Source organism: Corvus hawaiiensis, chromosome 8 (assembly GCF_020740725.1).
Source record: "Corvus hawaiiensis isolate bCorHaw1 chromosome 8, bCorHaw1.pri.cur, whole genome shotgun sequence".
Classification (NCBI taxonomy): Eukaryota; Metazoa; Chordata; class Aves; order Passeriformes; family Corvidae; genus Corvus; species Corvus hawaiiensis.
In genome coordinates this window covers 13,252,655-13,275,529 of record NC_063220.1, presented here as the reverse complement: position 1 = coordinate 13,275,529, position 22,875 = coordinate 13,252,655, and the positions used below count along the sequence as shown (strand labels likewise).

Sequence of the window (22,875 nt, the reverse complement as noted above, 5' to 3'; positions counted from 1 at the left end):
GGTTGGATTTGGCTTGGCAGATACCAGAGCCTTCTATTACTGCTGTAGTCATAATATAAAACTATCTGATGTGTGCCAGTGAGCATGCAGCAAGCCAAGAATTTCTCCATCAGTGTTTATTTTTGTGAAAACGTAGCTGGTTGCTTTGCAGTTGGGTTGGCTAAAAAGGTGATATGCCCTTGTGTTGGAGGGGGCAAAGCAGTGGTGGGCACAATATGGTCCATGCTGACTCTTTATACTTGGTGTCTTTAGTTTGGGGGCAAAATATGGAATTCTTTCCCCCCCCTTCTTAGTGTTTTAGAAGTGTTTACAAGAAACTTTCACTCAAAACTCCAGGGTTCACCAGAACCAAGGCGTAAAACAAACTATGTGATATATTCAGATCTGTTAGTACAGAAACTTAATGCTGTTTTGCAGCTTTCAGTTTGTGTAGCTGGGGCCATGCATGGATACAAAATACTAATGCTGAGGTTTCCTTCCTGCACACGTTCCATCTCAGATCATCGTCTGAGATGATCAAAGCTGAGGCACTTTTGGACTGCTGCATTGCAAGAGTTTGGCTGAAGAAATTACTTCACTGCTGAGATGCTGAACTGAGCTCCAAAGTCTTTGTTCAAAATTGGCTGTAGTTTGAATTGGTTACCTTCAGATTTAAACCATGACCACCATCCCCCAAAAAAAAACCCCAAAAAAACCAAAAACAAACAAACAAACAAAGCACCCAAACAAAAAAAAAACACCAACAAAACCACCCAATCAACCTAACCATGACCAAAAAAACCCCACACCAAACCTACCATCTCAGTCCTCACCTCCCCAGCTCTCAGAGAAACCAGCCCCAAATAGTGCCAGCATTTGTAGATCAGAGTCTGTAATCAAAGTGCATTACCTCTGCAGCTGGCACAGGAGTTGTGTCAGGCTGACCTGCTGGGAATGCTTTGCTGCTCACTGGAAAGGGAGCAGGTTGGTGCAGGTACAGGTAGTAGAGAACGTGGGGAGGTCTGTGGAAGAGGTCATGGCTTCCATGTGCTTTAGCAAGATTTCTTCCATCTGTGGGTTATTCTTACCCTTCCACCCAGTTTTTTTTGTGGAAATGAGGCTTGTCCAGTCTTTCTCTTCCGGAAGTATTGTTTGGGTTTTTTAGTTTGTTCATTGATTGTGGCTGGATGAAGGCGGCTGATTTTCTAGAAGTCTTCCGGAAGTTTGGGGGAAATTTGGAACTTACAGGAAGAAACACAAGTTTGAACATCTGCAAGCCTGCAAGGTGTGGTGGGCTTTTTGTCCAGCTTCTTGTCGTCCTCTTAAGATAATCCTTAAGCAGTGGAGACATAGTCTGAAAGGAGGAGACTACCATGAGAACCCAGTGTTTCCACATGGAATACAGGAAAGGAGTGTCTTTATCCTTGTGAGAGATGATCAGCCATTTGCTCTGTCTTCCATTGGCACATGTATCTGGAGATCTTGGGTTTCTAACTGGGAAAAATCGTTTCCCATGCTACTTGCCTCTCCACCAGCAGACTAATGCATCCTTAATTAACATCACAAATATTGAAGTTGGGGCCAGTGTAAGCAATTGTAGTAAGATGGATATCTATAAGAGAAGCCAAGCTGCATAACTTGGCTACTGGATACTTCTCTGTGATTTTCCTTAGACCAAGGGTCAGAAGCATATAGGAAGGTTATAGGTCTGTGTAGCTCCTGAAGCTCATGTCTGCCTCCATTCTCAGGTACATCCCCCAAACCTCATCCAGGAGCTCTGATCCTGGATTATGGTCCATTGTTCAGTGGGAGAAATTTCATGGCAGCTGTTGAAACTACATTGAACTTACCTTCAAATACAAGACTTTTTTTAAGAATAAAAGCAAAACCTTTGGCAAAAATACTAACAAAATTGCTATGCTAATTACATTTTGAATATTAATATTTCTTTCTATTAAAGACCTGTCTAAATTAAGCGTGAAGTATTTGCAAAGTAATCACAAGTTTTTAAAGCCACATGTGTCACAATTTCCTCAAAACCAGATTACCAACCTAAAATTAAACAGATCAAAGACTTTTACTTTATAGACCATTACCTCGGAACAGCTGCACAGTGCAGGTGAATGGCATGTTTTTAAATTTTCCCTCTAACTGTATTTTCAGCAACTTGTCACCATTAACTATTCAAAACTATTTTAAGTCTAATCTTTAAATACAAATTTCTTACATGCAAACAAAATTCTTCTAAGATTTAACTGTTAATTTGAGAATATAAGCATTGTAGTGCTGCTGCATTTTCTGAGTGTTCTTTGGAAGATACATCTTGAATTTTCGGGGAGATTTTTTAAATCTTAGAAGGGAAGTAACTTAATGCTTGTTTCCTTACCTTTTATTCTCTTCAGTAGTTCTGTTTCAGAGTCTCACTACCATACGAACAAATTAATTTAAGTAGCGTTGCCTGCTAGCTTTATTGCTTTGTGACTACTGGTATGTTGCTGACCAGCAATGTTCTCCTAAATATAAATGTTGCTTTAGATTTGATGGATACTCACCTAAACACTTCTGTTACCCAGTAATTTTCATATGGATCAATGTAAAGCACGTGTGGTCCTCTTTAAACAGTTATTTTTGGGAAGCAGAGATCCAAGAGGTTAAAAAAAAAGCCCACTGAACTCTATCTCATTGCATATTAGAAGTTGTGTTGTTTCAGAACGTGCCTTGAAAGGAGGAAATTCAATAGGGAGCCATCTTACTTTCCAAAATACTTAACTGTGAAAGATCAGCTTGAAGGCTTTTTGTTAACTTTGATCTTTCATAAAACTGACCCATTCATAATGTGTTTCAGTTTCTGGTTTATGCTTTTTCCTGGAATCAGTCCTTGAAAACTATCCACTTTGAAGTGTTTTTGTTTCTCCCTTTAAGAAATATTTCTGTTTTTTCCTTTACTAACTGATATGTGAAACTAATAGAACACTATAGGGGGGCTGGATGTTCAAGGTACAACTTTGCATTTGTGAGGCTGTCACTGTCCTGTATCAGTCAGTTAAGTAGGTCTGCATGTATGGTTACAGAACACAGGATTCCCTGCACATCCAGATTCCATCCCTGGCTGGCTGGTTATTCACTAAGCTCTTGCTTTGTCTGAGAGCCAGATGTAATGATTTGACTTGTTGCTTAAAAGTGTATACTTCTCTCCCAAAAGAGGTTTTATATGTACCAGTTGAGCGTTTGAAATGTGTTTTCTGGCCTGTTCGCAGGGAAATTGTTTTCATAGTATTTAATTCTCAAATTCTTTGTTGAGGATAATGTGGAGAGAAATAAAGATGGACATGCTTGTATGTTGTTATACTAATATTTGTTATATTGTTTACTCCTCTATTGCAGACGTCAGAATGACTTCTAATACTTTATTGTTTTCAGTCACAGATATTTTTTCAATTTCTTTTTCCTTAGCATTTTAAAAAAGAAACTTTCACTCAAAACTGCAGGGTTCAGCATAAAGCAAACTGTGTGGAATATTCAGATTTGTTAGTACAGAAACTTAATGCTGCGTTTCAGCTTTCAGTTTTTGTACCTGGGGCCACGTGCAGGTAAAAAATACTCATTTCGAGATCCCTTCCTGCACACGCTCCATCCCAGATGGTTGTCTTATTGTAAAGCTGGGGTCCTTGTGGACTACTGCATTGTAATTACTGTTGTTACCTCTTTGGGTTTTTCAAATAGAAAGTGCTCTGATTAGTTTCCAGACTGCTCTGTTTGACTGATTTTAGTAGTACAGTGTTATTAAGCCTTTATGCATTGTATCTTTCATATGCACCAGCAAGGTACCAGCATCCAAGACATTCATGAAGTTTCCCCAGAAAATTTGCCAATGGCTGCAGGTATCAGAGATTTGAACCTGGAGAATGATATGGGCTTATGAAAGCTTCTTTAAGGTGTTTTTATGTTCAGCATAAATCCTTCCTTTTTTCCTCTGCCTTTGAGGAGCAGTCATGAGCAAGGGATGCAATGACAGTGGTAGAAATCACATGGATGACCCTAACTTTCTTTCAAATTTGCAAGCTACTCAGTACTTCAGTTGTATCCCACTTCTCAGTGCATAGAAATTTGAATTCATAAAGGTGGAATAATATCATTTTCTGTTATGTCTTTTCTTTGGTGTTCCCATTTAGCTATGAGTGTAAAACTTACAGTGATGCTTTAAAGACAAATTCAAGTTGTTGAAAATCCCATGAGTCCCAGGAAAGTCATGGTTCCAAGGCTGAATTGTTGTGATTGAAAACACTACTATGATAGTTACTTTGAAATTGTATTACATCAGCCAATCTCACCATATTCTGCCATTAGAGCCAGAGTAGACTGAAAGGGAATTTCTCAAACATATCTGTTCTATGAGGAGAATGCTCATCCTTTTTCCATGGTCCTGATCTTAAATCCTGCCCTGGTTACAAGAAGTGTGTTGTGACTAATTATTTTTCATTCTCTCCAGGTTTACAGGAACAGATGGACCGAGTGGTTTTGGGTTTGAGCTGACATTCCGACTGAAGAGAGAGACGGGGGAGTCGGCACCGCCCACCTGGCCAGCAGAGCTGATGCAAGGCTTGGCCAGATACGTCTTCCAGTCAGGTACCATAGGGTTAAATACACAACCTCACTTTTTCCTGCTCAAGTTCTGCAGAACCACATCTGTTACAGGGTGTGACACTTGTCTCGTAAGCACCCAGTCAAGTCTTGGGAATTGTCTTTGTGTGGTCACTGTCTTTTCATGGGTGAGAGGAGGTCTGCAGAGTGAAATGGGACTTGGTGACTAAGCTGGCAGTCAGGGCAGAGACTTCCCTGGTTTGGTTCCTGCAATAATGCAGGACCATGTTTTTGACCTCAAAGCCAAACAATGATTTATGGAATGAAAAGAGTGGTTGTACCTATGCATACCCATCTGGCATGAACCACCCTCCAGTATTATCTTCTGCTTATCCATTCTGGTTTTTACTTTATATTCACCATGACTCTTTAAAGGCACTGCTCAAACTCATGGTCGTGGATTCTAGCCTCTGGGTGTTTAGTTTTCAATTTGCCTTATGAAAAATAACAGTGTATGAATCATAAATTCACTTCTTTCTTTGACTATGAAATTGGGTGTGAGCTAACACCACAATCGTCATACAATGGGCAAACCACATGCTGGGTTACCTTAGGAAAAGCATGAGCAGCAGATAGAGGAAAGTTATTACCTCTTTGGCATGGCACTGGGAAGGCCTTGCTGAAAATACTGTGTCCTATTTTGGGCCTTTAAGAGATACTGAAAAGCTGGAGAGTGTTCAAGGTGGTCAGGGTTCTAGGGCATGTGAGCCATGAGAAGAGATGGAGGGAGCAGGGCCAGTTTAGCCTGGGAAGAGAATGTGCAGGGGGATTTAATTGGAGCCTACAGCTGTAGGGAGGGTAGTTACAAGATTGTGGGGTCAAGCCCTAGATAGTACATCAAAGGGCTACAGCTCTGAACTGCAGTATGGGAGGCCCTGGAAAAGCTTCAAGGAAAACTTGCTCACAAGGAGAGTGGCAAAGGACAGGGAATGGTTTATAAGAGAGGTGCTGGAACTCCATTCCTGGAAAGGTTCAGGACTTAGCTCAACAAAGCTAAGTTGGCTCTGATCTAGCATTGGTGATGGCTCCACTTCAAATGGGGAGGCTGGACGAGAGACCTGCAAAGGCCCCTTAAAATATTACAGAAGTGTTGGATTTGGGGTGTTTTTTTCCATACTGCTTCATGCCCTTCAGCAAGCAGCTGCATGCTGTAACTGACTCTTACCAACCATTCCTTGCCTTGTATAAAAGGAATCTGTATGCTGTTGCAACAAGTGAACAAGTTCTAGTTTTATTTTAGTACAAATTTGATTATCACATCTCTTTTAGAAAAGAATTTTCTCAGGCTAAAATTGTCTGGTTAATAATAGACATCATGTTAATCCTGACAAGATGATGCATTTAGAAGTAAGACTTGTAATGGGGCCTACTTTATCATGTTTCTTCTTGATCTTTCAGAGCAATGCCAGTTGACCACAGCTAGATGCAGTAATTTTCTAATTTAGTCAAAGATCTCTCACTACATTGCTCTGCAGAGTCCCCAGTACTTCTGCTACATCTAACGTGTCCTGCTTTGATTTGTTTTACTCCCTTTAGCTGTCCTCTCTCAGGATGGCAGTGTCCAGAGCAGTTCCCGTGTTCTTCCTTGTGTCACTCCTGGGTAATCAGGCACCCAGTCCTCAGCAGTGTTACTTTCTTTTCTACCTAGTAGAGTTTTTTCCCCCAGTTTGACATTCTCACTCTGCAGAGCCAAGTGAGCTTCTGCCATTGTCTTTTTTTTCTTGTTTTTTTTACAGGACTACTCTGTTCAGATGTTGAAACTTTAAAACTGAAGTATTTGAAGGGTTGGTTCCTCTGAAGCCCATTAGGCATGAGGCAGGCTGTGGCATGACAGCATTGTTTTACACGATGAAAGGTTTCTTTTTGCTCAAGTTCTTCCTGACTGTAGTGCTTAGAGCATTTGTCAAATGGAACACTGATAAGTGTTGTTTAACTCTGGTGTATGTACCTCATTGTTGTCTTCTTCACTTGTAAAAAAAAAAAAAAAAAATCTGTCGTATCTCTTTAATACTCCAAAGAAGCCTTAAAAACATTTGATGAACCGAATCAACTTAAGTAAAGCTTAGGAATCCACCCTGAACAAGAAGCAAGAAAAAGATTAAAACCGGCAGAAACTTTTTGGATAGGCTCCAAGCACTTTCACATGTCAGAAGATTGCTTACTCTGAAAGCTGTACTAAGAGCTAAATTCTTATCTCTTGATAAAAGCCAACTTTTAGTTATCATAGAGGTGCTCTGCTGAGTCCAGCTGAAGCTGGGGGAGAGTAAAGTGTAGTTATACTGCTGCTGAGCCTGAGCATTTTCAGGGGGTGACGAGTGAGTTGAATATTCGCCTAGCAGCTACTGCTGTCCTAAATATTATTCCTGTGTATTGCAGTTTCAAAGCATGTCTCATTGCAAGTGATGTATTTTTCTAACAAACACTTCTAGGCAAATGAATGTTGCATTCCTTTGTTTCTCTCACTCTCCTGCACTGTGGCAGTGCTTTAGAAAAGCAATCTTCTGCATTGAATTTCAGACCTCTTTCAGCCTTGGCTTCTCTGTTCACTGTAACAAGCGCTTGGTGCTTTTGATTAAAGGGCAGTACTTACCCTCCTTCAACAAAACCAAGCTTTCAAGTCTCAAAAAGTTTTATTTGTGGCTTTGTCTGTTCTTAATTTTATCACTGTTTGACCATGACCACAAATTCCAACTCTGTTAGTTTAAAAAAAACCCCAAACCTTCAAACCTTGAAAATGAAACTTTGCACAATTCCGTGACCTTAGCTTGTCATGGTTCATGGGTCTACTGCAAATATCTCATGGTAGAACAAATTTATACTTCAATTCAAATGAAAAGGAAGAAATGCTCTTCCTACAGAAAGCTTTTCCAGAGCTTACTACAATTGTTAACTCTTCATGTACTGCAGTATTACAACCTTTGATCACTACAGAGAGACTATGGTTTGTGTTTTCCTGAATTAAAATCTGCATTTTTTTTCTGTCTAAGGTAAATTTAGGTTGTTTTCAAGGGTCTGTCTCATCTGTGTCATGAAGGCAATATATTGATGTAGCATGGAAACAGGTACATGTGTGTATGAGCTCTTGCTGCTTCCATGGTTTTTAGCTTGAAAGAAAGCAGCTGCAGGTGTCAGGTACAGGTTTTGAGAAATTGTCATGAAAACTCATCATGCATAGAGCCTAAAGATAATGATGTGGCATATGTCATGGTTATTCTCCACAATGCACAAGTTGTAGTGAGGAATGAGCCAGAAGTATTAAGAGGATGTCCATGAATTAGAAGTTTGCAGGTTGGCTGAGCTTGATCACATTTACCCTAGAACATATCAGCATGAGCAGGCTGAGCCCCTGCTGGTTTAGGGGAGACAGGTGGCATCACAGAAGACTGGAAAACTGGCAAATGCTGTTCTTCACATCCCATTAAAAAACCTGTATCAAAATCAAAACAAGCTCCCACAATAGGAAAAAAAAAGTTTCTAATTGGTCAATCAGATTTCAGGTCTTAAGAAACTGCTAAGAGAAACAAACCATCTAGAAGGCATCCACGGCGTAATGGATGTTCCAGCATGGATTTATCAACAATAAATTGGAAGAAACTAACTAACAGGTACCACAGGAAGCAGTGAATGTTGGTTACCTTGAAACTACTAGACTTTTTACATTGTCCCAACAAGTGTGTGAATGAGCTGAGGAAATGAGATCTTGGTAAAAGGTAAAGAAGAGGGCTGCAATACTGGTTGGATATTTAAACTCTGAGTGACTGTCAGTGTGTAGTCATCAACCACCAAAAGATGGGTAGAGCTGGGAAGTACTGGTGTGCAGTAAGGGCAGGGAAGCACAACAGGTGCAAGGTCCTGTCCTGACACAGGAATAATCCAGTGCAATCAGCTGGGGGAAAGCAGCAGTTCTGAAAGAAGAAGAAAACTATTTGGAGTTACTATTACCAATGAGCTATACCTAAACCAACATGCTCTTCACACTGAGAGATAGAAGTGAAATTATTCTGATGCATAAATAGAAGTGTTCTGTGTATTGCATATGATTGGGTCCTACACTGCAAGGGAGAGGGAGAGCATTGTATTTAATTTTGGGCAAAAAGCTTCAAGTCAGATGCATCCCAGTTGGAGGGAGACTGGAGGAGAGTGGTAAGAATGATCCAAAGGTCCAGAAAATATGACCTGTGAAGGAACGATCAAAAGAGTTACATTTGTTTAGTCTAGGGAGGAGAAGATGGAAGATGTGAGAACAGTCTTCAAATATGCAAAAGGTTGCTGTAACGAATAAAGTAATAAATACATTTTTCATGAGCCTACTGGGGATAGGAGAGACTAAAAGTTCTGTAATTTAACTACTAAAATTTCTGTAAAATAGGCTTAGGGTTTGTCATTAGAAAAACTTCCGAATGGCAAGTGCAGTAATGCATTTGGATAGTGGCAGATTCCCTATTGCTGCATATCTTTGAGAACAAGTCAAACTGTTCTTCATGGATATTTGTCAGGCAGAGTTGATCCTTCCTTTAGGGAAGGGCAGAGTAGGAGCCTTAGTCTCATTTATATTATAAATATGTCTTGAATGACTGAGTGTTCTTTTCAGGTCTTCTAAATGTAATTTTTTTTGATTCCATAAATATGTAATTAATCTTTTCTCACAGTCTCCTGATGACTAGTGCACTGAGAGATATTTAACTGTGAGTTTGATGTCTCAACTAATTGCAAAGTTGAATTTTAATATTTGACCTTTGACTAGTCAGTAGTAGGAAGCTGTTTGCATCTTGGGTACTGCAAAACAGTAGTAACAAAATGTGCAGGCAAAGAAAGTAAGGATGCAAGGTGCAATTTTTCAGTGGCAATATAATGTAGATTTCAGCTGAGTACTTCAGAAGCAACTTACATGAATTATTCCTTAGAAGACTTACTACTTCTGAAAAGTGGATTGGACAGAACCAATTCCAGTAGGTACATGACAAGTTATACATGTTGATAACAACATGTCAAAACAATGGCTAAACTAACTATAGCTGGTTTGGTTTGTGTTTTTTTCCCCACAAACATCTCTGCACTGTCATGGTGAGGAATCCCCTTTTCAGAGGATAAGATAGAAAATATATCTGTTATTTCTGTGAAACCTGTAGGAACTTAGTATCTGTGAGCTTCTGTCCTCTGGCATGATTCAAGTCCATGGCCCAGTTTCCCAAAGTCTCCCCTGGAAAGGAGGATGGTTCTGCTGCATGGAATTGCCCAAGGCAGTACAGCTGCGCAAGCCTTTGGCAGCCAGGCTGAAAAGCAAGCCCAAAATGAGGTACATGTAGCCTTCCTTTGTAATTTCTAACATGTCATACTTTCTTCAGGTAGAAGTTATTTTATGACAGCTTGTCTCTAGTTTAAGGAAGGACACACACACAATTCCTGCCATGTGCATGATGTCCCAGTACATCAGTTTGGGGCCATTATGCCATCTCTCTATGCTGTAGTTTCACCCTTTGTTTAAACAAGGGTGATTATGGAAGTTGTAAAAGGTGTAGATGCACTCTTCTTATTCAGCACTTTTCACCTGAATCAAGTTAGTTTCATCTGAGTCATGGAGGTTCTTTGTGTTTGACGGGCACTATAACTTTTACACTGGAAGTGGGGCTCAGTGGGATTAGGGGGTCTGATGGGGGTCACAAACCTGCAGCCATTAGCCAGCAGATACCTTGGCACCTGCTGTCCCACCATAACCACCAGGCCTCATCTTCACATCTCCTGGGGTCCAGAAAGCTTCGGTGTAGTAGCCTCAGTGACTCTTTGCTTGCCAACATGTTTTCAAACATTCTTGACACAGGCCAATTTCTGTGTGTAAAAAGGAAAAAAACAAAACAAGCAACCAAACTCTAAACCTAAAACAAACTGCTTGCTTCCTTGAATACAAATGAAGCTTCTCTGGCTTGTTTGTAAAGCTCTTTATTTCTTCCCAGGAGGATGACTAAAGCCAAATAAAATCTGCCAGTAATTCATATACATTTTTCCCTGACTGTACCCTTATCTTTTCTTTTCCAACCCTAGGCCGATTTATTAGTCTCTTCTGGTTGCTATGGCTCTGTAAAATATATATATTTTTTTTCCTATCATCTGTTTGTAATATTGACCCATTTCCAGTGTAGAGCTGGCCCTGGCTCCTCTCTAGTATTCCAGGATTGTAGATTAAAATTGTGTGGAGATTAACTGTGTTTTTTAGCTCTACAAAGAAGTATAAATCAACATCAGTTTCAATTCAACAGAACCTGTTATGCAGTGAACTCTGCTGCGTGAATGCTGAAATTGTAGCACAGTAAATTGCTGTAGGTGAACAGGACTCCACCAAGTGTGCAGGGGCTGCGTGCCTTTATTCTGCAAAGTGGTATGGAAACATTAAGTCACCGGTTCCAACTTAACCCAAGTTTGTAATGGCCAAAAGCTCTCATCATCTGATAGTTATTCAGCAGTCCATGAGAAATTGGTTGGATTTTAGCCTAATTCCTCTTAGATGTTTCTCATAAAACAAGCTGTTCTGTGAGCAGCAGCTCAGATCGAGCCTGGTCCTTTGCGTTTTTGTGCACTGTGTCCTGCACTGCTGCAATAAATCCCCTTCTCCCCATACTGCTGCCTGTGAGCTTACCTCCCCAGTACTTCCCATCCCTCCCCCCAATCTCCTAAGATAGCCTTGTCACATCCCCTAGCTTCTAGCTGGGACGTATGGGCTATGACTGGTACCAAATGATGTGCTGGCTGATAAAACAAACCGGTTGCTGGTGTGCAGAGTGGTTGGCTGAAGAGCTGGTCACGACAGGCAGCTGTCAAGCTCGTGCTTTGGTCTCTAACCTGTAGCTGGCTTCCTCTGGAGCTGGATGGCAATGCTGAAGTTGTTGGTGACGGAATTGCCAGATGTAACTCTTGTAAATTGTTTTGAAAGGCATTGCAGCTGTTGGTTGGAGATAGACCTGGCCCTTTTCACTCCCTGTTGTAGATCTGGGTTCCCTTGGTTAAATTATTGCAGGTCCCCTCTGCAGGTTTGCAAAGCTTAATATTATTTGTCAGTTTGTATGGCTGTAATTTTTGGGACCTCCAGAGTCTGATGCTTTTATCCTCACTTGTGAGGCAGGGATACCTCCAGCTCTGTTTTGTGGGTGGGTGCTGAGGCACAGGCTTGCCAGTCCTTAGACAGCAGCTTTGCAGTGGCCTTGGCCATGGCTGAGGCTTCCCAGGCTGTGAACTAGCACGCAGCTGGTGGCCTGTCCTTCCTCTCTGTGAGTCCTCTCTTGATCAGAGTGGTTTCAGGTGTGGGTGGTAAACTGGCAGAGGGCATAGAGCAGGGACACAGCTGTGAATGCCACCACGTGGGTGGTGTGCCTGTTCCTCTTGACAGCACAAGCGGAGTTGCATGGCCTTAGATTTTGTCTGGTTATATTGACTTCACTTCTCTTCCTGTTCACAACAGGAAGGGTGGAATTGCCCCTTTGCAATACTGGAGGCACCCCAGTGCCACGCTCAGGCCTGCTCTTTGCCTTGGAGCACTGTCACTTCATCAGCCACTGATGGGATAAGCTGGCCATTATTTTTGCTGGTTGTCATGCTTTTAGTGAGTAGCATCTTTCTGGCCCTTGTTTGTGACTTGCTGGGACCTTGGGCAACTCTAGAGAATCTCTTCCCCACACATTTAATTCAGCTGCGGTATAGAAAAGCCTTTGCAGCCCTCTGGCCAGGTTTGAAAAGTGCAGGATAATTTCTCAGGAACATGAGAAGAAGGGACCAGCACCACTGCTGAGAGACATTGCCTTTTGCTTTATTAGCACTGGTGCTGTGAAGCAGGGCTGGGCATGAGGCTCCTCCCAGTCAGAAGTGTAGCAGTAGGAAAGCATGACTGGAAACCCAGGAGTTTCCAAGGATACCTGTACTCTCATTTTACTTGGAGGATGAAAAGTCTATCTTGTATGTTGTGACTAAGCTACTTGTATAATATAGATTAAAGCCTTTTCTTCTCTACCTCCCTAATCTTCTGCAGTTTGGGCTTTTTTCCTCTCCTGCAGTTTGTCTGTACTCATGGGTCAGGCTGGTTACTTCCTGTGCCTTGCTGTGGAAGCCACTGTTGTCTTTCCAACTTCTAATTCTTGGCTGGAAACAGGTCTCTGACCTTCTCCAGCCGCAAAGGATAGGTTCACACTAAGGCATGGAGAGACTTTGTGCCAGGAGCAGAGGCACAGAAAGCCTTTGTTGCTTATAAAAGACTTTGTTGAAATAGAAGGAAAGCTGTCTTCCCCTAGACTGCTTTACTGATTACATAGTATTTCCAGGCAGTAAGTGAGGGATCTCAGTGCTGCCTGAAAGAGAAGGCTTGTTTGTAGCTGCTACTGCAATTTAGATAAAGTAGGTTTAGGCCCAGTTTGAGTTGGCGAGATTTCAACTGATGCTGTCCCTTTTAATTCTGTCAACTGATGTCCTGTTCCTGCCTGGGAACTGAACTTGGCTTGTTGTTTTTCAGCTGTTCAGTACAGTTCATTCAGTTGGTTTTTTTAAAAAAAGAAAAAGGGAAAAAGAAAAGGGGGTGGGAAATTTGTCTTCTCTCTGTTTTACATCAGTCCATGTGCCCTGATGCTGCTCCGAAAGGGTCAGGGATGGACACAGCACCAAGACTTGTAACTTTGATACATCGTTATACTTAGAAATGCACAAGTTGTTTTAGCCTTCATATTGCACATGGGCTGCTACTAGGAGAGGGAGGGAAGAAGCTGGCACAGAGACCTGGAGGAAGCTGTGTGATGCATCTCTGTGCAGGGCTGCTGCAGCAGCCTAAGTGGCAGAGGGACAGCGAGCAGGCCCCACGCCCAGGGACGCCTGGATGCTGGCCCTTAGCAGGTGTTTATCCAGAGTGGCTGCAGTTCAAGATCAGGACTGATCTGGCCGATGTTTTCTGCCTGAAGTGGAGGGGAGCCAAGCTCTCTGCAGGAAGCCTTTTCTCCATCCTGCCCAGAGCCTCCCCACTGCAGGAGAGTGATGAGGAGCCCACATGCTGGAGACCAGCAAGCTCTGTGAGGAAGAATATCTCTTAACCCTGGAATAAGGAAGCAGGGGAGAAGCTGCACATGGTCAGCCCGGCCTTAGACAAAGGCTCTGTCCCCTGTACTGAAGGAGGAATGCAGGACAAAGGAAACAGCGCAGGGAAGGCAGAAAACTCCCCCTCCTGCTGGTGTGAGGTCCTTTGGCCTCTCATATATGAGGTCTTTGTCCCACCCAGCCTTTCCTGGGAAACGGAAGCAGCTGATTTAGCAGTTAAAAGCTTCTGCAGAGAACAGTATTGCCTCCTCCTATGGAGGAGCTGAAAGCGACAACACAGAGGAATTGTTCTGCAGTTGCAAGAGCATCATCCTCTCTCACTGCCTGTGTGCAATTGTTTGGGATGCACAGAGAAGAGTTTGGGCTGAGCAGCCTTCTGAAAAGGACTGTATTTTCCCTTGACAGCTGCCAAGCCCATGTTAGATGAAACCGCAGAGAAGAGTAACTGCAGATGAACTGCAGAGCTGGAAGTTGGGTTCACTGTTACATATCCACCTTCTTACACTTCTATTGAAGATCTGTGCAGCAAGTGCTGCTCAAACTGTGCTTTCTGACTAACCCGCTCTGCCTGCGAGAGTGGCAGTGTGCGGAGCTCATTACAGACCGTCTTCTGACAGCCACAGAGGCAAAGATCCTTTGCAGCAGCCTGCTCGGCCAGGAGGCAGCAAATGGGCACAGCAGGGGAAGTGTTTTGTTCTTGGTGGGAAAGAGAAACTGGAAGAGTATATTCAGAGGCTGCAGGCAGCCCAGAACCTGAGGGAAGTGGACTCTCTTGCTTTTTGGTTTAAAATTAGGGGCTTAAAGGTGTCTTCTCAGAACACTTGGGGTGGTGTTTCAAAAGATGCCCTGTAAACAGGCTGTCCATTTTGCATTTGAACCATAAATACAGCTCTGGGAATAAATGTGTTTCTCCTGCAGTACTGTAATGGGTTGGTAGAGCTCAATGCGTAACTACTTTATGCAATTGCGTGTGAATGCAGAGTTCTTCTGTTTCCTGCCCTTTGGCCTCCCGCTTTGCCAAAGTAAAACAGAAGTTTGGCCTGTGCAAGTTTTAAATTCCTGAAAATTTAAGGGAAAGTAATCAGAAAAATGACACAGTGCTCTCTTGAAGACCTCTGCCCTCTTGTCCATTACTAGCCCCAGAACTAACGCCTGGATAATTAGAATCCTTTTCTGAAGGGGTTATGATGTGATAACTTTGTGGATGTTTTCTCACAGACCGTCTCCCCTTTCTTGCCATTTCTTGAATAATTTTTGCTAAAAGAGATACCTTAGTGCAGTCTAACAGTCTATCAGACGTCTGTGCTGTGAAAGCCATTGAAAGAAGCTGTTTGCATGTTCTTTGGATTCTTCAGAGGCAGATACTGCCTTTGCTTCCCCTTCAATTTCCTTGAATGCTCTTCAACAGAAATGTCTTATAGGTGCATATCTAGGGAAAGATCACAAGTGACTGTACAGGCTTATGGTGCTCACGGGTCCATCTAAGCATCTGCCCTTCTCAGTGGCCTGCACATGTGCAAGTACGTAGGAGGTCCAACAACAAGGAAAAAAGTTTTTCTCACCTGCTGCAGTTCTCTTCCCTCACTGAGGACACTTAAAGGTTGCCAAGTGCTGTGGGTACTGGTCTTTGTTCTAGTTGCACCTGGCTGGAAGACATTCAGGTAACTGTAAAACATTCCAGCTTTCCTGTGCTGGAACACGGAATAAGGTTTTAAAATGACAGGCAAGTATCTCTTCAGATTGGTCATGTGGGGCCACATGATCTGTAAATAAGCTGTCATGAAATACCCGTTTTGAGTTGAGTCCTTATCTGACAGGAGATCCTGCTTTATAATACCCTTTCTGGCTCCTGGGCCTCCACCCCATCCTGAGGCTATTCCCTTTTTGAAACTGTTGAAGACATAACTACCACCCTTTAAAGGGGTGCTGCAAAATGCATCTCCGTCAGGTGAAGGATGCAGAAAGCTGGTGGCAGTGCAACTGGGCAGGGGTGGAAGGGTCTCTTGCCTGGCCTGGAGCTCAGAATTTGGCAAGTGCATCACTCCTGCTTCCTTATGGTTGCTGGGATGGGAGGATGGAGAAAGTAAAAGGAATATTGGAGGAGGTGAAAGCAGCCCAACCCTGCAGCACCCCAAGGGCAATGGGTCTGAGTGATGGGGTGTAGAGGAGCAAGAGCTGGGAGCAGCAAACTTCTGTGGGACTGAGAAGGAGCAACTCACAGCTGTGTTCATTTTCTTTTTCTGCCATACTCAACAACACCAGCTAAGTCCTTTCATGCTGCCATGCCTTCCTCCAGCTTTCCCTTTCTGGAGGAGGGAGCAATGCAGATAAATCTGTAGATGGGTGAGAACTGTGCTGTTGCAAAAGCAAGGTGGGAGATGCAACCTGCCCTGGGCAGTGCTTATACAAAGGGGATGCCAAGCACGATGAATGTGCCAGCTCCTGCTTCTGCTGATTGCAAGGGCTGCAGAAGGCTGAGGGGGGCAGAGTGGAGGAGCTGAATGAAGTTGTGGGGAGGAGAGGAAGTGTGGGAGGAGGTGGCTGGTGGAGCAGGCTCTACAGAGTCAGGGAGAGGACAGGGGGCCCACCACTCACAGAGGGTGGGAGTGTGCCCTGGGCACCAGAGTCACTTGCTGGGAGCCTGCGTGAGAAATTCCCAGAGTTTGCAGTCGTTGAAATTGTATACACACATAGCATTGGGCAGGGAGAATGAGAATGCCAGATATGCAGATCTGTAAGGGATGGAAAGAAATGTCTTGGAAAACAAGAAGGGGTAGAGGAGGCTCAAAACCGAATTGGTTATGGTACAGTAGCATTTAAACTTTTTTTTTCTTTTTTCCTAAAATACTGCACTCTGCGATGTTGCAGAAGGCATCTGCATGCCTGGGATCTACTTTGTGATAAGAAAAGCAGTATTTGCAACTCCATCCGTGGAAGCTGCAGTACAGTGAGACATTTTCCATCATCCCACTGCCAATAGTAGTGACAGCTCTAAGCACGACATGGACAAGTGAGGAATCACCTTGTCCTTCAAGGTGATGTACCCTGGGAAGGTGTGGGAGGCTCTTCATTTGGGCTTTCAGTCCAAAGAATAAGTCATAAAATAAGTTTATATGTATGTGCATAAATTGATTGGGCTCTTTTGAGAGGCTTGTTTATTTTCCAGACTTAACACCCTGGAGCTGTGCAGTAATCAATTTTGTATTTTTTCAACCAGCAGAGCAATTTTTTTAAGATCATCTGCATCATGCTTCTCTGCTTTCTGAAACTGTCTTTAAACCTCAGAGGTCAAGCAGTCCTTACAGTATTGATAATCTGGTTTTTTCCCTGCTATTTTTTTTAAAGAACCTTTTGCCTAGGCCCCTTGTTTTTAAAAGCCCAATTTGAATCCCTGCAGTGGAGCTATTGTTTAATTGTATTTCTGGGATTTAATTCTTCCTAAGGGATCTTCTCTATGCCGCATGTCTGCAGCAGGCAGCAGCATTGTGTGAATTTGCACCTCTTTGGAGTGCGAGGGCTGGGGCAGTTCCTGTTTCCGAGGCAGGAGATAAGGGGCAGCAAAACTGAACTGAAAAAGAAAAACAGAGAGGAAAAGCATTTTTAAAACACAATGCAAATATATCACAGCTTGGATTCTGCTAATTCCTTGTATATTCTTAAAACACATTCATCTTGACTTGAAAACAAAATTATAAACTAACTGCCAGTGGGCCCCACAGATTACATTCCAATTGTTTTTTCCCTTTACCAATCCATGTGTGCAGTTCTTTGTATGTTAGGAAACTAAGCTTGAGACTGAATTTAGCATTAATTATTTTAGTTTAACATGTCTGGCAAATGAGTCTGAATAAAGTCTTTTTCTTTATACCCTGTTTTTAAAAAGTTTGCATATATATAATGAGTTACAATAACAGTATTACTTTGAGGTATTTAGACACAACTTTGATCTTTAGCTTTTGTATCAATTTTTTATAGCTAACATCTTTGCATGCATGCTTATATTTATTATTGAGCTAGTTAGAAATATATTAAGTTGGTCTGGTGAAAAATATAGCTATTACATTTCAGCGTTGGACTCTGTGTTTGCCTTTAGTTTCTCTCAATTAATTCTAGCTGTTCGGTCTGCAAAATGGTACTGAAAAACAGCATCAAATCTTACTTGTGACAGATTGCCAGATTACTTTTTTTAACAAAGCCAGACTGAATATTAAAAATGTGTTGGAGAAAATGCATTTATATAATAAATTATACAGACCATGCATGGGGTAATGGCAATGCAATAAATTATGTTGTTTCTGTAAGTATTGGATAAGCTGCATTCAATTTAAATGTCTGGCTGCATCACTGTCATGCTGGTCAGGAACTCACTGGGGGCCTTTTTAACATTCCTGCACCCATAAGTCATGGAGTTAAAATCCTTCTTTGCCCTCAAATACACAGTTTCTCTGAGTTACGCAGGCTGACATCTGTGACTCGCTGCCTGCAGTTTAGCTGAGATCTCTGAGTCGAGTACAAAATGCAGGTTTGTTGCCCTTAGAGCAGCCAGTTTTCACACTGCTGAGTGATGCAGATAATATAAGTCTGGCTCGTGTGAGGGACGTGGTCATCTGCTTTGTGTGCAGCATCCCCAGTGCCACACGCTGATGCAAATTTTCTTATTTTGTTGATGTTGTTTGTTTGTTTGTTTGGGAGGTTTTTTGTTGGATTTTTCTTTTTTTTTTTTAGAGCAAGGTAGCAGAGAATTGCCAAGCATTGTACTAGCATAGCTAAGCCACATCACTGCTCCGAGGAGGTGATCCAGATAGCCCTGCTTTTGCAGGGGACAAGCAGGACTGTTTCTTTCAACATCATCTTGCACATGCCCCCTAATAAAGTGACCATGTAATGATGGCCTGGCTTTCCCCAGAAACAGGAGGAACAGAAACATGCTCTTGAAGGATATGAGTCTAGAGCGGCTGTTTCCCAAAACCAAGCACATGTAGTAGTTAGTGTACTTAGGGCTTCCCCCACTCTATGCAGTATCAGCTTCTAACCTGTAACACACTGTCCAGGTGGATTTATCTGGCTGATTACTCAGCACAGTTTAACCCCTCTGTTGCTGATTTTAGCTGGCATTTGGAAGGAGGAGGTGTCTTAGAAGAGGTACAGAGGAATGGTCAGGCTGCAAATCTGTTCTTCTAATTTTAAAATTTATCTCAAGAATTACATGGCATAACCATGTCAGAAGGGGCAAGTTTCTGGCCTCTGGATGAACCAGGGTGGTGCAGTTTGAACTGCCGTGGAGGCAGACAGGCTGGGGACTGTGTGCCAAGCCGTGCATGGACAGGAGAAAGGCTTCAAGTTGCCTTGCTGTCTCCTTACTGGTGGAACAGCATCAGCTCTTTGTTTTCCTCCTTAAGTTGCCAATGCACATTCGAGAGAAGATATTCGACTCCCAGATGCCCAAAGAGTGTTCACCTGGGTGCAGGGCAGCCATCACTGGAGATGTTCCCTGACTCACTTTCAGCCTGGGGCTGCCTTTAGGATGGAGCTCTCTCTCAGCTCCTAGTACTCCTCTAAGTTTGCTGTCCTCTTCAATTTATTCTCTGTGGCAATTAAGGGAGTAAAGACTCCTAGCAGGATCCCATATATGGAAAGCTGGCAGGTTTAAAAAAGAAATTGAAAATACAGTGGGAAGTAATCTGTGTTTCTCTCTAGAGCTAGGTAACACCACTTGAGCGTAGATTGCATGCATTATACTGTTTATAAAACATCCTGAGGCCAAGAATATTACTTGGTTTTATTTCTTTAGGCATCAGCTGTATTTAGTCAAATTAAAGGAGGGAAGGAGAATGCACTCCAAGAAAATACATGAGCAAAGTCAGACAAAGAAAATTTACTAGTCTACAGTGGAATGGTTCCCTCTGAGTTATTTCCCCAGTTCTTATTATAGAGCAGTTGGATAGTAAAGTTAGGAGAGATTGTGCAGCTGAATTATGACTGTTGCTGCATGAAGGAACCTCACCTGCTTTATGTGAGCTGTAAAAGAAAATTGATAATGACGTTTTAAAGACTTCAAAATATGGGTGGCTTAACAGAGTGGTCTGGTATAACTGCTGCTTTTGCATAATAGAATAGTACAAGAGCTGGTCTATGGCAGATTTAGAGACTTTTCATTTTTGTAAAGCTAGAGAAAGGCTTCAGATTTGCTATTACAAATTATGAACTAAAATACTAAGTTTGAATTGAAATGTTTTAATGATTTCCTTGTTGAGTTCTTATGAAATCAATACCTCCCTATGAAGCAGTTGGATTTCATGGAATCAGCATTCCCCAACAGAAAGAAAGAAAAGTCAGTGTTTTTTGTTAAAACACAAACTTGCAGGAAAAGAACCAGTTTCAAAATTGTGAGTATGAGTCACCTTGCTGTGTTAAGTTTAAGGCTTGTTAGTTGGTGCCCCTTCCAAGCAGGAAGGGTGCAAGAGTCCCAGAGGATACCCTGAGCAAGGTATTTACAACATATCCCATGTTCCCATGGTAACTGCTGAAGGGTATGAATTCATCCTGGGGCAGATTGGGTACCTTAGCTCATCCTGTCGTGGAGGGAACATGTAATCACCTCAGGTTTACCACGAGGCAGAAGTATTCAGCAGCAGTTAGCTTGTGTGCAGTATCAGAGCCTTAGTTTACTCTTGAGGATTTGCTGATTTATCCATAGGCTAAAATAATTTGGATTTAACTTTTTAACATATTTGCTTTTCATTTCTCCTGTTGGTGGCTAGAACATTTCTGTGCTTTGCCACCTGTCCTATGGATTTGACAATTCCCTGGTCATGTCCTGGAACTTTTTCTGATGTCTCTTGGTTTTGCTGTGGTCACCTAAGGAAACGAGGCTTATCCAGTTGTGGTGTTCTCGTCCCTGTCCTGTTTTGCAAACATGAGTGTGAAAGGTGGGAAGGGAGGATACTCTCCCTCTTTGCAGCATAAGGCAATAGAAAGTGGTTATCTAGTCCTTTGTTTCAGTAATTTCTTAGTTTCTGTGGCTACAAGTCATGTAATTCAGGCTGTTCTCAGTGCTGCAATGGTCTCTGTACAAGAGCTAGTCTTCTATCCCACATGGGTGACAATGCAGCAAGTGGAAAGCTGGGTTTCAGGGTGTAATTGCAAATTTCTTGAACTCCCACAGGTTTTAATTTGGCTTCGTGTTATTTGCAGAAAATTTTTTGTGTGATTTAATTGAGTAGTCAGTGTGAATTTTGTAGTGTTCGTGTGTATGCAAGGGTGAGGGAGATTTTGTAAGTGTCCAGTGTTCACATGGACATAAACAGGTGGGTTTCCAGCAGAGACATTTGCATTTGAAAACCTGCTCTAAATGGGCCGGGCTTTCCCAGGAGAAGCAGCACCAACAGTGAAACGCAGCGATCGATCAGCATAGAATTGTGTGAGCATTTGATGGGCAAAATGTTGTGGTATAAAGACAGGGCCCAAGAATAAGCTCTTTGTGGCTTTGTTTCATTCCTGAAAACTGTGACTGAGAGGCTTTTATCATTTTAAAAAAATTAATCAGCCACATTTTGTCTAACTTGGAAAATATCACAAGATATCCCTACCAACATTCTAAGTGCCGTTTCTTTAACCACATTTTGATACTAAAAAAACAAATCATTTTTCATTTGTCTGCTTATATTTCCTCAACTCTGAAAGTAAAGTAATATCTGAACCAGTCCTTTCAGTCACAGAGCTGGAAGCGTGTAATTTAGTGTACATAACGATAAACTCTTTGAAGCAACTTGCATTCACTATGTTTTCTTTCTTTCCTAATTTTAACTAAGGAAAACATTCCCTTACTTATCACAGCACTTCTGTTACATGCCTCGTTTTTCAGGCTAAGTTCCTTATGGTATTTAGAGTTTATTTTAATTCTTAATCAAATGAGCTGTCCAGGAAATTCATCTGAAAAAACGTATAATAAATGTTCAAACCCACACCAATGGGGACACCCAGTGGAGACGCTCCGAGTTGCCCAACATCACACCAGGAGCGGGCCAGCAAGGGAGGACTGCAAGTATTTTTAACCACAGCAACTCCGAGGGAACTCTCATTAGTTTACCTGCCTGCTGCTGAGGGTTCCCTCGAAGCGTCCTGCCCTTGCTGCCCTTGCTGCCCTTGCATGAGTCCGTGCTCGCTATCATGGTGGTCCTGATGTACAGTGGTTGCAATCAGGTGTGCAAGCACCCAATTCCTCAGTGTTGTTGGATAATGTGACTGGGAATAAGCTGTAATTACTAGCAATTGAAAAAGTTTTCCTCTTGCTGTTGCAGAAGCTGCCATGTTCATCTCTTAGCCCTGTAGATATTTAAGAGGTGTCCTGTTACGGTGTGTTTGGAAGGTGACATGGGAAGGTTAGGTGAAGATATCCAGGACCACCTCTCTGAATTGGATCCTGCTCCTGTAGCATGGGAGATGCTCCAGTCTTGACAGACAGCAACTCAAGTAACCACTAACGTTTTTCAGTCTGCAGTGGAATTCCTAGTCCTCCTCCAGTGGGCACGGCCTCCTTTCCTGCTGTGTTCTAAGTGTGGCCTTGGGAGAGACCACAGTGAGGACACTAGCCCAGACTGCCTTCATGGATGAGCTTGGTCAAGGAGAGGGGTGCTGGGCCCGTGACTGACTTTGGAAGCAGGCAGGTAGTCCTCAGTTCATCCCTGGGGCACTACACCTATCTCAGAGGGCAGAATGTGGATTCCAGGTTGTTTATTTGTATGTGCAGTAAAGCTCTGCTTGGACAAGCACAGGACCTAAGATAAAGGCGGTCAGCCAGGCAGCATTACCACACATGCTCCAGGAACTGCATGCAAATGGAGCGTGCTTTAATTGCTGTGAACATGGTCATGGCTGGTTGTTTTACTTCTAGTTTGCTCAGAAAGCAAGCATTAGCCTTTCCTGCGATGGGGGAGCATCAGACAGATGGGTTCTGGTGTGCCTTCTGGCATGCACTAGCTGTGGAACATGGGATTATCTGGGGGTTTTGTCTTTCTAAGTAGGAGGGGAGGAAAAGAAAGGAATGCCTGCCTTGTTTTGATGCAGTCTATTCTGACATAGAATGAAATTTATAGCCTACTGGCTTTCTCATTGTTTGGGAAAGAAGAAACATATTAATTATAATTCTTCACCAGATCCGCCCAGACAACTGGGAGAGACAGTGATTTTGAC

General features: G+C 42.6%; 1 protein-coding gene across 2 annotated transcripts in view; it reads left to right on the top strand.

Annotated features, from left to right (window-relative positions):
- SUFU (SUFU negative regulator of hedgehog signaling) overlaps positions 1 to 22,875 on the top strand; it is a 91,092-nt gene that overhangs the window by 21,696 nt on the left and 46,521 nt on the right. For both annotated transcript variants that reach the window (XM_048310938.1, XM_048310939.1), the window contains exon 3: positions 4,469 to 4,605. In XM_048310938.1, the coding sequence (XP_048166895.1) occupies positions 4,469 to 4,605 (137 nt within the window). The remainder of the gene's footprint in view (positions 1 to 4,468; positions 4,606 to 22,875) is intronic.